Here is a 15286-nt window from a genome sequence, read left to right as displayed (position 1 = left end):
CTTATATTTGCATTGATACTAGAGCATCCTCAGTCAAAGATCCAGTTGTCACTTGTAGCAAGACAAGATTCATTGAGTCCCCAGGTGTTGGGTTGGGGTGAGCATTTCATCTTGTGCAAATACGAAGCAGTGGCCAGCAGTGTGCAGCTACATCAAGGCAAGACTAGGCAGGTTATTTCTTGGGATTTAGCTTCCCTAGCTGTGCAGTCACATCGAGACTCAAGTGCTTTATCAAAATAATTTTTATGTTTGATGTTGTCGAACGAATTGATGACAGCTGGTCATCAAGGGGTTTCCCTTTCTTTCTCTCATTAATTACTGTTGTGATCAAGTGCTTGTGACATCTTATTTCCCTGCCAAAAAAGACAGCCTGCCTTTTGCAAATTGGGCAGTGTCAATGAACATAGCCTTAAGGGATTGACATGTGCTGCTGATGATTCATTTGCCATTGCATTGAGATGCTAGTGTGAAGAGGTGGGAAAGAACATGCAGGAAGCAGGTTTTACTTAGCTGTTTTCACTTTCTGGTCTACCAGAACTGGTAATGATACTGACTAGTCTGCCATAGGTGTCTAGTGACAAGTCACAGGATCAAGGCATGTCTTTGAATGACTGGATGTAATCATGAATCTAAGACTGCCCCTCAGTTGAACTGGAACAAGCAAAGAAATCCCACAGGAGGCAATTTACACTTTTTCCCTTCCCTGAGATTATTCCATGGCTTGTACAGACTAAGCCTGTGCTGTAGAAAGAGAGAAAATACTCTTCGTGGTTCTTAGATGTGCTAAGAAGGGACAGGTCAGAGAACTGTGTTTCACCAATGTCAGGCCTGAGATGTGTCACCCTGGAGACCCTAGGTCATTTGCCCAACCCACATAAGGGCTCACAATCTGGTTTTATGTGAAAGGAAAAAACAGACATTTGGCAGGATAACAGTTAGGAACTGCAAATTATTTCAGTGACGTAGTGTTGCATCACTTCAGTACTTGGAGAGCGTTCTGATTTATAGATGTAGTTAGTGAGCAAGTCTGCAGTATGGAGGTTTGCTTTTGAAAGGAGAACATGCTTGGAATAATACACTGGCAAATTGAAAGTCTTTTGTGAATGGCTGTGGCTTATACATACACATTACAGTCCCAGGTAATGATCTGTCTACTTTTCTCCTTTGTTTTTTTCCCCGATGCTAGCTCATACCCAGCGTCTAGTACACATCCAGTCAATGCTGAAGAGGGCTCCAAGTTATCGAACCCTGGAACTGGAGCTGATTGAGTGGCAGGAACGGGAGTTATTTGAGTATTTTGTGGTAGTGTCGCTGAAAAAGAAGCCCACTAAAAACACTTACCTCCCAGAAGTGACGTACCAATTTCCCAAGGTAAAAGAAAAACTCTTATGTACAGTTCAGTCTAAGATCAATAAGGTGAATAAGTGGGAAATTTAATATAAAACTATTTTTAGAAGGAATTAATCATTCAGGTTTCATAATTGTTCCAAAGTGACCTGTTACAAAGTGAAGGGTATAGAGAAGATGACTGAAAGCTTTCCCCGTTTACAAATTTAGCTTTTCCAGTGCTGGAGAGTTTGGCCTGACAGTAGGTGCTTTAAAGACCTGTCTAAATTCAGTTTCTAAATATTCAACTTTTAACTCATTTTGGCTGTATTAGGTTTTGTTCCAAAATCACTGAAGTCAATGGAAAGACTTCTGCTGATCTGTAGCATTTCTCTTGTGCTCTTCCAGCAGCAAGGAATTTGAATTAGGACTGTGTTTTAAGTGGCCATTGTGCAACAGGGGAGTTTAGGCAATTTCAAAAGAAAAAACAAACACAAAACCAATCAAACAAATAAAAACCACATCAAAACCAACCCAGCAGTGATTATCTATATTGTACTAGCATCTACAAGCCTGTCCTGGAGTTGTGCCTCACTCTGCCATGCACAAATAGGAACTAGCTGATGGGCCCTTGCTCTTCAGAGCTTATTAATAGCCCTGCTCCTGAGAGGTGCTGTGAAGTTGGCGCTAACAGTAACTGACTGAACCTCAATTTTCTCCCCCGCAGCTTGAAAGACCAACCAAGCAGATGCGTGAAGCGGAGGAGCGCCTCAAGGCTATCCCTCAGTTCTGCTTTCCTGATGCCAAGGACTGGCTCCCTGTCTCTGAATACAACAGGTAAACCCTCCGGTGCTCCTCTGCTGCAGTGCTGATGGAGTGCATCTGGAGCAGGCACAGACTCACTGATGCCCAATTAAGGAAGCAGCAGTTTGAGTCCTGGACACTGCAGCCTCAAGCAGCTGTAGTTAATCTTTTTTAAGTTCTGTATTAGTTTTCTTCCTTTTCTCCCCACCTCACATGCCTGTGTGGTTGAGCGGAGGAGATCTGAACATTTCTCTCAGTGCTAAACCCAAAAGCATAAATGGAAGTATTTAAAATACACCACCTGTTCTACCTGGCCTTGAACAGTGCCAGGGATAGGGCATCTACTGCCTCTCTGGGCAACCAGTGCTAATGTTTCACCACACTCGTTGTAAAACATTTCTTCCTAATATCTAGCCTGAATCTATTCTCTTCCAGTTTAAAACCATTACCCCCTGTCCTATTGCTACAGGCCCTACTAAAAAAGTTTGTCTCCCTCTTTCTTAGAAGCCCCCTCTAAGTATTGAAAGGCCACATAAGGTCCCCCCAGAGCCTTCTCTTCTCCAAGCTAAACAGCCACAGCTCTGTCACACTGTCCTCATAGGACAGTGCTTCACCTCTCTGCTCATTTTTGTGGCTCTCCTCTGGTCCCTCTCCAACAGGACCATGTCTTTCCTGTGCTGAGGACTCCAGAGCTGAACACAGTACTCCAGGTGGAGTTTCCTTGCCCTAGAGTATGAGATGGCTTTTTAGGATGCATGGTCTGAGACAGGTAAATGAAGTAAGACCTGTTCAGAGTGTGTCTAGAGGGACTTTCAACAATGACAAGGAACTAGCTTTCACCTGCAGGAACTACTGCAGCCAAGAATATGTATGGAACTTTAAACTGGCTTACGTATGGCACATGCAACATTACCATGTTCTGTTCTGTGTTGCTTGGCTGTATTATTCAGTACGTGGAAGCATCTGAATAGTGAGTTATTGAAAACAATGAAGGAGAAGCTGACAACTGTTTGGCAACACTGGTATGAGAAGCACACAGCCCTGCCTACACAGCATTTCACCTCTTCTGCTGCTGCTCCCTTCCATGAGCCCATGTTTGTGAAGCAAGATATTCCTCCCATATATAGCTATAATTATATAAACCCTGGCATTCCAGAACAAAGAAAAAGTTGTTTTTGTAATGTCATTTAATACTTGAAAAGCAGTCAGGAATGTTTATCAGTCTGGGTGCAAATTCACAGACCCATCCCTTTACCTGTGCTGTAATTATAGCCTGAAGCTCTGTTTTACTTCTCTGTCACAAACGTTACTTATCCTAGGCAGGGTTACAAAATGAGCTGGATATTGGAAATCTGTGTTGTTTCCGGATTAGAAATTTTCTCTAATCTTGGAGAATCTAAGGTTCTCCCTTTAAGAACAAAGCACAGTCCAGAGACAGGATTTGCTAAAAGTTAAGGGAGATAGTGCCCTCCAAATCTGCTTCTTGCACTCCTTTTGCAGTAAAAGAGGCTGCCATCCCACTGAAATCCAGCTCCCATCTCTTCTTACAAGAAGACAGATAGGTTGTCCCCAGCTATGCAGATATTTTTGCCCTACAGCTGATTGAATTTTGTCCACAGAGTATTTCCAGATAGTGGGCAGAGGGAGGAAAGACCCCACAGTGGGTAGAACCTCTCACTGGATACAGCAGTATCCCTTTCTAGATGATTTGTCTCATAGCTATGCTGTAGTTCTGATACTAAGACCTGGGCAATTTATTTTCTTCTAGTGAGACCTTCTCTTTCATGCTGACTGGGGAAGATGGGAGCCGGCGGTTTGGTTATTGCAGGAGGCTGTTGGTAAGTACATCAGCTTTGTCTCAAAACACAGAATCCTGTTAAACAGTATTTCAAAACTATAGTCTGAACTATGAGGGTGTCTCTCATGGTTTTAAAAGAAAATGGAGTTACTCACTCTGAAATTTGGAAGCTCGAGTAAATAGTTTGTAATGGCTGTCTCAATCAAAAGCATCCCATCTTGTAGAAAATTCATAAGAATGTGAAAATTTCCTGTGTGAGCACTTTTAAAATTCTTTATATTACGTGCTTTCAAGCAGAATTAGAAATACTACAACACTACAAAGAAAGGCAAAAGTGGTATTCTAAACATTTGTGAATAGTGTTTATCTCCTGGACAGCTGCTTACATCCCCAAAGTACTCTGCCAGCACTGCCTAATCAGTCTGCAGCAGGTACACGAAGTAAGTAAATAAGCCACCCTGCCAGGTTGGAGGACAGCAGTGATTGAGAGCATGCCACCATAACTATTTGCTCAGGACCATGCAATAAGCTGGTGCCAGTGCTGGGAAGCCTGGGTCCTCAGGCTCCTTTTCAGTTCTCATGACCAGGGATAGTCGAGGACAAGACTTAGACTATCAAACAGTTTTATCTCATCACCTGGAAAATCGCTGGTCACCTGATAAACTGAGAGCATGGCAGTGTGTGTGTGTTGAGGGAAGGACTGCACAAAGGCCACAAAGTGTATTAAGGCAGGTGAAGCACAGTGCAAACAGGGATTATGCTGTCTGTCCTGCAGACATACTGGATGGCAGCAAAGCATAAGCAGTTGGTTGTTCTGCCCTAGCCTGTGCTCATCACCTCGGATAGGTTTGGAGCTGGTTGTGAGTGACTAGGTGGAGAGCCACGGCTCCTGTGCTGTTCACATGACAGTTGTCTACACTTGGCTGGAGCACTTATACAGGTATGGGATTCTGCAGGAGCCTTCTGCATGCTCTCTGCAAAATAAATGTGTGCAGCAGCATTGCAGATTATAACTAGTACCCCCTATCTAAGAGAAAGTGACACTGGCACTTTCCCCTTCCTTCCCTTTCTGACATGATTTCCCATCTTCCCAAGCAGGCACACCTGCCTTCAGTAGCTTTCAGTGGCTTTCAATAGACAGAGCAACTTGCTGTCATTAGAACAGCACCCTCCATCCTGTGCGCTGCCTGTACCTGACCCTGCTCTGTGTCTATGGTAAAGCTCCTTGTTTTGCAGACAGCAGATGCTCTATCTGGGAGGTTTTGCTGTGTGTGGTTCCTCTATTTGTAAAAAGCCTCTTTTAAACTAACATAACAGAAAACTTGTTTATCAGTTCTGTGGGCAGTATTTGCCACAGGTAGCATCACGGAGACTCACTCTGTATAACACAGTGTGTAAGTGTAGGCCACAATGTGGTTTATAGATGAAAACAAAATGTCAGTGAAGGCTTGTGTTGCAGTAAATCTGGGGTTGGGCAGGGGGTGATTCAGAGATAAGCAAGAGGAGCACCTAGAAGGTGTCCTTGCTGGTGTAAACAAGATGTAGGGCAGCAGTACAATTCAATTACTTTTTAATGTGAGATCATTTAAAAGGGTAATAAGGTGTATCTGGAAAAAAAAATAACAAAACCTCAGAAAGTGTTGGCTAGAATTAAATTATGGCATGCTTTCACCACCAGGTAAAGGTGGTTTAAGACTTTTATATTTCTGGGAACATTGGCAATTTTAGAATCATGCACAGAGCTTACATTTGTGAAACGCAAAACAGTTGATCCTGGACCAGACTGAGACTGAAATAATCAGCAGCAATAAAAAAGAAGTATGCACAGGAACGTTGAATTAGCTTGTCAGTGAAGGACTGCCATAGGCTTTTTTTTTAACTCATTTAAAGCTCAGTGAAATCCACCCTTCATTAAAGGCAACATAAAAATAAAACACTGAGTTTCAGCTGGTGCAGAAGATATGTTAGCATAGTAGGAAATACTGGGAACAGAATTAAATCAATACTACATACTTTTATATAAATGGTGTTTTGTTTTCGAAGATTGGAGATTGTTTTTTGCTATGGTAAAACTCAATCAACCAGATAGCAAAAAATAATTTAAAAATGGAAAAATAAGTACTTTTTAAGTCTAGCTAATGATTATAAATCCAGTTATAAAGCTGATCTGCTGCTGTCCCTGGAGATCACTTAAATCAGGATGTTTCATCCGGTATCAAAACCTGACATGCAGAAGCTGACATGTCTCATCTCACTGGTACAACCTTACCCCAGGGGGTGGAGGGATACTCCTGTACTTTACCAGTCTGTCCCTCTCTGGGGCCTTCTGAGAGCAAAACTGGTACAGTCTGGGGCTTAGAAAGACAGAAGATTTTGGAAGCTGCGGAGGAACATCTCAACATTTCTTTATCTGGGGAAACAGCAAAAGTAGCAGAGATCTACTGTTGTTTGGATCCTGCAACCTCTTCCTGTCACATCCATGCTTTTTCATTTTGTATATGCAAATATGAAGCAATGAGGAGCAGGTAAATTCTGCAGGCACTGTTTGCATGCCAGAGGCTTGGGCTCTAAAACACATTTTTGTATTTGGGTGTTCAGTTTCCTGAACAGTTTTTGAGAGATTCAGTCAGGGTGGCTCTGATGTCCAGGAGCACATTGCATCTCCTACAGTTAGTGCCATTTCTGACCTACAAGTTCTGTCAAATCCAATCCGAACAACCTTAATTTTGGAACTACATGCAGTTTTTGGCAAACATTAGAGAAGGGTGGGGCCACAGTGTATAATATAGAGCCATAAAGAAACCCTAAAATCATTACAAACTGCTCTGCTTCAAGACAAGCCAACTGCTGTGAGGCTAATTCCTCAGAAAATATTCCCCAGCTGTCCTGGCAAGCAGTGCTCTTGTAATACCCAGCTGGAGGTGTCACACCTTCCAGAGCACTTGGCAGTCCTCAGCTCCATGGCTGGATGGGCCAACCAGCCTGATCCTGGGGGGATGGATACCTGTGTCTTTGTAGAGGCTGCTTCTCCGAGTTCTTTGTTTATGAAACAATTAGTTTTTGTCAGCCCTGCTCTCCTTTGGCATGTTGTGATATGAACAAACTGCTCTACTTTTTCTTTCCTGCCTTCAGATTTCATGTTCTTCCAGATCCCCTTTTTGGAGTGTGTGTGCTAAAACCCTGAAAAACTACCTCAAGGGATACAGTGACAATTATGTTCTGTTTGTACTGCAAATCCTGTGCAGTATTCCCTTTATATGTATTCATATTGTTTTGTTTCATTTTGGAATGGGATTAGAATGGAATGTAACCTATTGTACCACAGCAAACAGTCTGCACTTCCATAGATAGCAAGTTTCCAGTTACATCTTGATACCTCCAAGGCAATCCTGTAACAGCTTTCTTAGTGACTTGATGTGAGAAGTATGCATCTTCATACAAAAGGAAATGGGCCTATATACAGTAGAGATATTAACTCTCACTGCTAAGACATTTTGCTGCAAATAAGACATTTTTCTTTAATAACTCAGATTAATTGAACTTTCTTTTCCATGCTAATTAACCCATGAACTTGCTAGGCTCTTTTCTGGAGCAGTTCTTGGGCTGTGGCTCTGCAATATGCACATAGCAGCAGTAAAGATAATTTGAGCAGTTCCTGCCGAGGGCTTAGCCTCACCCCACCAGTCAAAGCCTTCTCCAGTGGACATTGCAATGTCCCCAGTGCTATGGGGCAGCAACCTGGATAGGGGCAGAAGGGAAAGCAAGAGCACAGGAAGAGCAGCAGCACACAGTAGGGAACAAAAAAGGGTGAAGCTGAGTGTTCCTTGTAAAATACAGATTTTTCATTTGGCTTAGTGTATAATTTCATTTTACTAATCACCTTGATTTAATACATTAAAAATTGCCTTCTATAGGGTGTGACTGAAGTCTTAGCTCTTTATATGTGCAACCCCATAGGCTTGTGAGAGTAAGAGCACAGTGGATACATGAGGATCACAGTGGTGAAAGCAGGGACTTTCTCAGTGGGTTTCTGCTGACAGAGCCTCAGCTGCGAGACCCACCAGGATTAGGAAATCTGCAAAACTTTCCTTACTGGGAGGCCATGAATCGTCTCTGCAGCCCAGAAAAAGGGTACAGACAGCCAGAGAGACACCAGGCCTGTATCCTTTAGGAGATGCTTGAATCCAATGCAGCTGCTCAGCAGCCTGGGCTGTCAGTGACCTTATGGCAGGGATCCACAGCTGTGCCAGTCCCTGTCCCCAGGGAGTCATACCATATAAGCTGCTCTTTATGGGATCTTCATGAGCATCTTGGGCTTTATTGCTATGGGAGCTGCTGCAGATGCTGAGGGGTGCCAGTTACAGCTAGTGGGGCAATAATAGAGTATAAGATACTGCATCCTCAAAACAATGTCCTGCAGTTCATTGCTGCAGCTGGTTAATGGGAAGAGTAGGAGACACACATAGAAATCATATAAGGGAGATATCTGAGAAGACCCAGCTCTCAGAGCAGAAAGCCTGACAATGTCAGGATTTCTTGGCTGGTAACTTTGTACTTGCATAAGTAAGATTAAAACTCTCAGGGTCTGTTTCACCCTGTCTTATCTCCCTCTTCACATAAAAAATGCTTCTCCACCGCTTTTCTAGGCTAAGAAGACTCAGCTCCAGGAGTCAGTGGAGGAGCAGGTGCCTGAACATGAAGTGTGTACATTAAAATGAAAACCAGTTGTCAGGTGGGACTAGTTCATCCTGCATTTGCTGGGGCAGGAGAAGAGACTTTTTTACACTGTGAAAACAACTTTTGTGGGATAAAGACTAATGTTTATGGAACTGAAAATATCTCATTGGAAATCTTTTTCTTCCCCTTGCTTCCCTCCCTCCATCCTGCTTCCCTCAATCACCTTTGACAGCCCTATGCACATTGGGTGCTCTGGCATTAAAAGCTAATGGTTCACATATAACAAGATGACTTTAAGACAAGATTTTGGATTTAAAACACCCACAGTTTTCTCATGGTTTCAATTTGGATTTGCCCTAACAATGAATCAAGAGTTGCCACAGCAGCTGGCTTGTGACTGTCGTATTCATTTTAGACTCCTAACGTTTGAATTGTTCTGATTCCTGACAGCATTAAGGAACATCTCTGTTCTGGGTATGTTGGCTTGCTGGTGAGGCTAGGGCTTGTGTGGCTATGAGGATGTGACTAGTTAGGCTTAAGAGAGTTTAAAGGAGTGATGATCTGACCTGACAAAATACCCTGCAAACCTATTTCTCAGCCTCTGCTGAGGTCTGTCACTGTTTAAATTAAGCCAGTAGCAAAACAGCAGACTTCCCAAGAAGGGGCCTTGATGGGTTTTCAGTATGTCTGTATCTCTTTCTGAAACCGCCAAGCCTTACCTAGTATATGCAGAAAAATGCTCATGGGAGGCATCTCCTCTATCTTCTCGATATCACCCATTGAGGCTATGCGCCCTGCCAGCTTGTGTGTGACTAATATGCCTGAGCAAGAGAAATGTGCTGGGAGGTTATTCAGGAATGCCGTGTTTCCCTGTTTAAGCTTTGGATTGAATCTACATATTTCATTGTTCCAAAGTCAAAATGGTCCTAGAGCCAGGTAGGATAAGAACAGTGTCCTTTTCACTCCCATGCAGAAGAGAACAAACATCACACAATGCGTGTGTGAAAATGGCATTTGCATTGTCACTTAGAGTTAAATATTTTTATGTACTGTCTCTGTTACATGATCATTGCTCTTTTTAGGGCTAATTGCAATTGAAGCATCTACAGTTCTGGTCGCAAAGGGAGCCCCAGGTTTTAGAGGCTTATGCAGAGCTAATGCATGTGCCTTTCAAAGGCCAATTCCTTTAGGAAACTCAGCTGCTGTTGTGCATTTTTGATGGCTCTTTTTCACCTGGCCTTGGGACAGCCCTTACTGCTCTCTCTGGTTTTCCTAATATTGCTCTCTGAAGAATTATTTAGAAGATCTCAGGTGAGATGTCCTGTCCCACTTTGGGCAGGAAAGGGCACAGCTTTTCTGGAGTCTTCATGTTGAAGCTGTAGTCCTGCTTCTTTGAGGTGGCAGGTGGGACTATGGTGCATGTTCCTCTTTCTTGCTGTTTGGTAGGTCTGTTTTTGCTGCCTTTCCTCTCCACACAGTGTATCCTCAGGTAGGTAGGAGAAGCTAGTAGGAGACATCCAGGAAGAAAAATATTGTGTTTGGTCGCCACTGCTTTGCTTCCTCTTGATGTCAATGTGCTGGGGATAGCATTCTCCAGTTATTTCTGGAGCTGTGAATCCAGGAACTTTCCCAGTACCCCACAGCCTCCCCAGTATCTTAAAAACACTCATACCCCTGTGTTGTTTGTCTGAATGGCTGGTGAGTATGGGCACCGCAGGGACAGCCCACCTTGCTTTAAAAGCTCGCGTGTGCAGTATGTCAGAGACTCTCAGTGCTATGCCAGATTAGGAGGAGATCTCTGAAGGCTCCCCTAGATTTCAAGCAAATGGGCAGGGAGGTGTGATTTGAAAGAGAAAAACAGTAGGTTTATTTTTTGGAGCAAACGCCTGTTGTTTCTCCTGCCGAAGCAGGTTTTGGAGTGGGCTTTAGTCAGTGAACTTCGGATTACACTCACTGTAAAAAAGACTGTCCTTAGCCACTTGCAGACCAGCCCTGATGCAGATCTCGTCTCCTCCATCTTGTAGCCAGGTTCTTGTCATCTCATGTTCATCCTCTTGAGAAACTGTCTTATCAACAAAACTCATTAGCATTTTCATTCCTGATACTGGACTAAGGCTGAAAATATCCTCGTCTCCATAAAAACAAACTCAAAACAAAACATCGTCCCCTCCATCCCTCTTCCAGAAGGAATGCAGTGAAACAAGGCAGAGTCACTCAGATGCCTCTCATCTATGCTGCTTTACCATACAGCTCCCTGAATTGGACCTATTCATCCTGTGGAAGAGTGAGCTCTGGAGGACATGACTCCAAGGCTTTGTAGCTACCTTGTAGAGCACAGCCTGCAAATTGGAAGCACTCTCTTCTGGGAAAAGAGGATGTTAAACCAGTACTGTTGGCCAGACCCTGTGCCCAAGTCTCCCCAGGTGAAGAGAGATGAGTCCAGGCATAGAAGTGAGAAGTCATCTCCCATATGATGTTTTACTAGGAAAGAAGCAAACTAAAGCACAATAAGCAGGTGTTCTGGATCCATCTTTGAGCTGTAAACTAATGGCTGAGAGGAGAAGTTATGTAAAGGGTTGCCAGTGTTAGAAATTTGAAAAGTCTTGCCCCTCAGAGTGGCTCTGCCTGAGGCTTTTGCTTTCTGCCTCTTTGATTTGTGTGCATCTGGGAGACCGTGCTGCTTGCAGGAAAAGGTCCCTGAAATAACAGGAAAGGATGTCCTATATAATGAGTGTGAGGAGGAAAGAATCCCAGCTCACAGAGACATGAACCTTTAAAATGTTTGGGAGCAATGGTATTTCATAAAGGTGAATCTTTGAGTAAGAGCTAAGCAGTTATTGTTTCTGGTCTTATAGATGACACAGGAATGTGATGTTTTTACTGGCACTCAGTGAGACAGCTTTTGGTTGGGAGCTATCCAAGGCTCCTGGCATGGTTTCGGCATTCCTGCAGATTTGACACAATGATTTTAACCAAAATCCCACATGCTTGATATAATCACTCAGTGCCTTTAGAAAGGGTTTTATACCTAATATGGACAAAAAAGGGCTCTGCTTTTTCAGAGATGTGACGTGTAGTGAGCAGGTTTGGATCCAGAAATAGACTCATCTGTATTCACTTAGCTTTAGTTTTTTTTGTGGTCTTTGTTGTAACAAGCAGACACCTGCTGACTGCCCAAGTCTAGGTTGCAATATTCGCATTTAAAAACACAGCTACCCCTCAGTTTCTCTTGATTTGACATCTGTGTGGCATATAAATGTCAAACACACCACAGGGAAGTTAATCACTGTATCAGCCAAGTCTAATGATGAGACAAAGATAAAAATATACATGCTGCCTATGTGGATAGAGAGGAGACGATCAGCCACTTTGGCTAAATATACAAGTGGGCAGAAGTTGATGGAAACAGTGACTGAGCTCCTTTATCAGTCGTTATTAATGGAGAGGATTCTGTCACTGCTGTATACCAGTAATGTACAGCTGCACAAAGAGGTTGTGATGCCAAGTGATTCTTTCAGAGCCACTCTTCACTCCATGCTGCACAAGCATATCTGGCTTCATGAGATTCAAGGAAGTCGTCAACCTTGCCTGTTGTCTCATACCCCACTTTCATCTGTTTGCTGCTGGGTACTAGGGTTTGCTAGTGTACCTGCAGCAGTTCTGTGCTGATGGACATAGATAGCTCCTGGTTGAGGCACGACTGGGACTTGACTGTATTGTGTCTTGCGACTACATGTGACGACATCTGAAGTCAACAAGCTGCCTTTTTAAAATAACAGCCCCTAGGAAATGTGTGCCTGCTGATCTCGTGCAATTAGTTACAACTACAGGAATGCTGCATTGCAGCTTATTAAAAATACAGCGGGAAGCTGCTATGCATGGATGTCACTGCTGCCTGTGCATGCTGTACACACGCAGGACACAGGCGGGACAAAGGCAGCTCTTTGCTCTGAGGACCTTGCCAGTGAGGATGGTTTTACTCAAGTGCTCAGCATTGACCTAATTCTACTTCTTTTCCAGTAAACAAGCTGAATCCAGCCAGTGGCTGTATCCTTCCTTCATAGACAGTGCTGATGGGCCTTTACTGTCTAGGTATAGGCAGTTGCAGAGTCCAGTATGCTGAGGGAATACACATCAGTCATGCCTATTTAAACCATTTGCTTCTCTAGGAAATAGCTTCAATAGCATGGTTATAGAGGATGGTCTTTGCAGGGGTTGTGTTTTTTTTTTGGGGGGGGGTGTGGTGTTGACAAGGGATACATATCATTGATTCATACTTGCTACTATTCAAGAGTTTGATGTTTATCATGCATTAACCTGAGGCAATTAATGATTTAGCTCATGTGGCTTTCCTTTTTTTAGGTCTATGTGGTTGCTTTCTGTAAGTTGAGCTCTCTCTGAACATCGTGGAGTGAGTGGGGAGCTAAAGCCATCATAACTAGTACTGTAGTTCTCATCTTCCAGCACATGGCCCCAGGGTGGCCCACTCCTCATGCTGCAGCAGCAGCAGAGGACAATGACAGCACAGGCATGAGTTACAGTCACAGTTAAATGTGCTTTTATGGCTGCAAACTGGAGCAGTATTGGAATACAGCTCCAATGCGCTGTGATTTCCAAAGCGGATAAGCACTATTTACACTTTTTAGTTTCCTGTCTTATGGAAGAAACACAATGCTTTTCCAAGAGTAGCTATTTTGATGGAGAAATGGACAGTGAAAGATGTCACCTGATGGCCAACATGATGGCCAATAGAGAGAAGTGTATTTCCTTATGACTCCAAACTAATATCTAACTTCAATCTCCTTTTTACTGTTATCAGCCAAGTGGGAAAGGCCCTCGCCTGCCTGAAGTTTACTGTGTCATCAGCCGGCTGGGGTGCTTTGACTTATTTTCCAAGGTAAGGAGATTTTTAATTTGATTGTTTACTGAGACACATCTGCAGCAATGAACCAGATGAGAAGAATTTCTTCCTTTGATGGGAGATAACTCTATTTTACAGTTGCTGTTTTGGATATTCCATCCCTGTTGTTGGGTTCATCAAAGAATATCTTATTCCTTCTGTGACTGAGGCAGCACTTGATTCAAAAAACATCTGGGTGTCTGTATGATCTGGCTGACTGAAGGTTTTTCCATTGTTTTCTAAAGCTTTTCTGTGCTGAGTTGTAATTCTTGGCATCCACAGCTTAAATGATGGGCCAGTACCACTTTTACTCCAATACCCTGTGGAATGACGAAGTTAAGCAAAAAGATTATTTGATAAGTGAATTCTATATGCTTAACTCTGTTGACATGATTTTTCATCCTAGGAGGCTGGGAAAGCATGGATAATCCTTTAATTGTCCTCCACATTAATGAATCCAAAGCTACATTGTATGCCGATAGAGTTTACCTAAATAATACATTTCTTGACACAAGAATTTTGAGACAGTATCACAGTATCACAGTATGCTAGAGATTGGAAGGGACCTCAAAAGATCATCTAGTCCAATCCCCCTGCCGGAGCAGGAACACCTAGATAATGTTACACAGGAATGTGTCCAGGCGAGTTTTGAATGTCTCCAGGGAAGGAGACTCCACAACCTCCCTGGGCAGCCTGTTCCAGTGTTCCGTCACCCTCACTGAGAAGTTTCTTCTCAAGTTTAAGTGGAACCTCTTGTGTTCCAGTTTGTACCCATTACCCCTTGTCCTATCATTGTTTGCCACTGAGTAGAGCCTGGCTCCATCCTCGTGACACTCCCCCTTCATATATTTATAGACACTTATAAGGTCACCCCTCAGTCTCCTCTTCTCCAAACTATAGAGACCCAGCTCCCTCAGTCTTTCCTCATAAGGGAGATGCTCCACTCCCTTAATCATCTTCGTTGCCCTGCACTGGACTCTCTCCAGCAGCTCCCTGTCCTTCTTGAACTGAGGGGCCCAGAACTGGACACAGCATTCCAGATGCGGTCTCACCAGGGCAGAGTAGAGGGGAAGGAGGACCTCTCTTCACCTACTAACCACCCCCCTTCTAATACACCCCAGGATGCCATTGGCCTTCTTGGCCACAAGGGCACAGTGTTGGCTCATGGTCATCCTGTCATCCACTAGGACCCCCAGGTCCCTCTCCCCTACACTGCTCTCTAACAGGTCGTTTCCCAACCTATACTGGAACCTGGGGTTGTTCCTGCCCAGATGCAGGACTCTACACTTTCCCTTGTTATATTTCATCAAGTTACTCCCTGCCCAACTCTCCAGCCTGTCCAGGTCTCGCTGGATGGCAGCACAGCCTTCTGGCGTGTCAGCCACTCCTCCCAGGTCCTCCCTTAAACAGGACATTGCAGCTATATGGGGGGATCGAATAGCTGCAGAAACAGTTAACTGCCAGTCAGCTCCAGAGCCACAAGGATTCTTCCTTTGTAAGGCAAGCATTTATTAAAATTAACTATTAAAAACATTTTTGATTGATTACCATTTGAGATATCTCTCTGGTTGCCAGAACCTCCTAATCCTCTGAGAGTATGTCCTGTAAAACTCAGTGGGTATCTCAGAGTATCATACAGGATTTGCTGGTCATCTGTGGAAAACTATATGTGTAAAATCAAATGGCTGCCTTCCCCTTTCCCAATTTTGACAGTGTTCATAGAGATGTCATTTTAATTTGCCAGAGATTTTCACTTCAGATATGGGAAATCTCACAGAACT

General features: G+C 43.6%; 2 protein-coding genes across 5 annotated transcripts in view; both read left to right on the top strand.

The window, feature by feature from the left end:
• Nucleotides 1-15286, top strand: part of RPL27A (ribosomal protein L27a) — a 231101-nt gene that overhangs the window by 179168 nt on the left and 36647 nt on the right. The window lies entirely within an intron of this gene.
• DENND2B (DENN domain containing 2B) overlaps nucleotides 1-15286 on the top strand; it is a 180504-nt gene that overhangs the window by 134480 nt on the left and 30738 nt on the right. For all 4 annotated transcript variants that reach the window (XM_057418275.1, XM_057418274.1, XM_057418272.1 and 1 more), the window contains 4 exons: nucleotides 1187-1371; nucleotides 2054-2163; nucleotides 3899-3968; nucleotides 13425-13502. In XM_057418275.1, the coding sequence (XP_057274258.1) occupies nucleotides 1187-1371; nucleotides 2054-2163; nucleotides 3899-3968; nucleotides 13425-13502 (443 nt within the window). The remainder of the gene's footprint in view (nucleotides 1-1186; nucleotides 1372-2053; nucleotides 2164-3898; nucleotides 3969-13424; nucleotides 13503-15286) is intronic.

This window comes from Pezoporus wallicus, unplaced genomic scaffold (assembly GCF_028554395.1).
Source record: "Pezoporus wallicus isolate ANWC-B61680 ecotype Strahan unplaced genomic scaffold, APGP_CSIRO_Pwel_v1 contig_2025, whole genome shotgun sequence".
NCBI classification, from domain to species: Eukaryota; Metazoa; Chordata; class Aves; order Psittaciformes; family Psittacidae; genus Pezoporus; species Pezoporus wallicus.
This window is presented reverse-complemented; position numbering and strand designations above follow the sequence as displayed.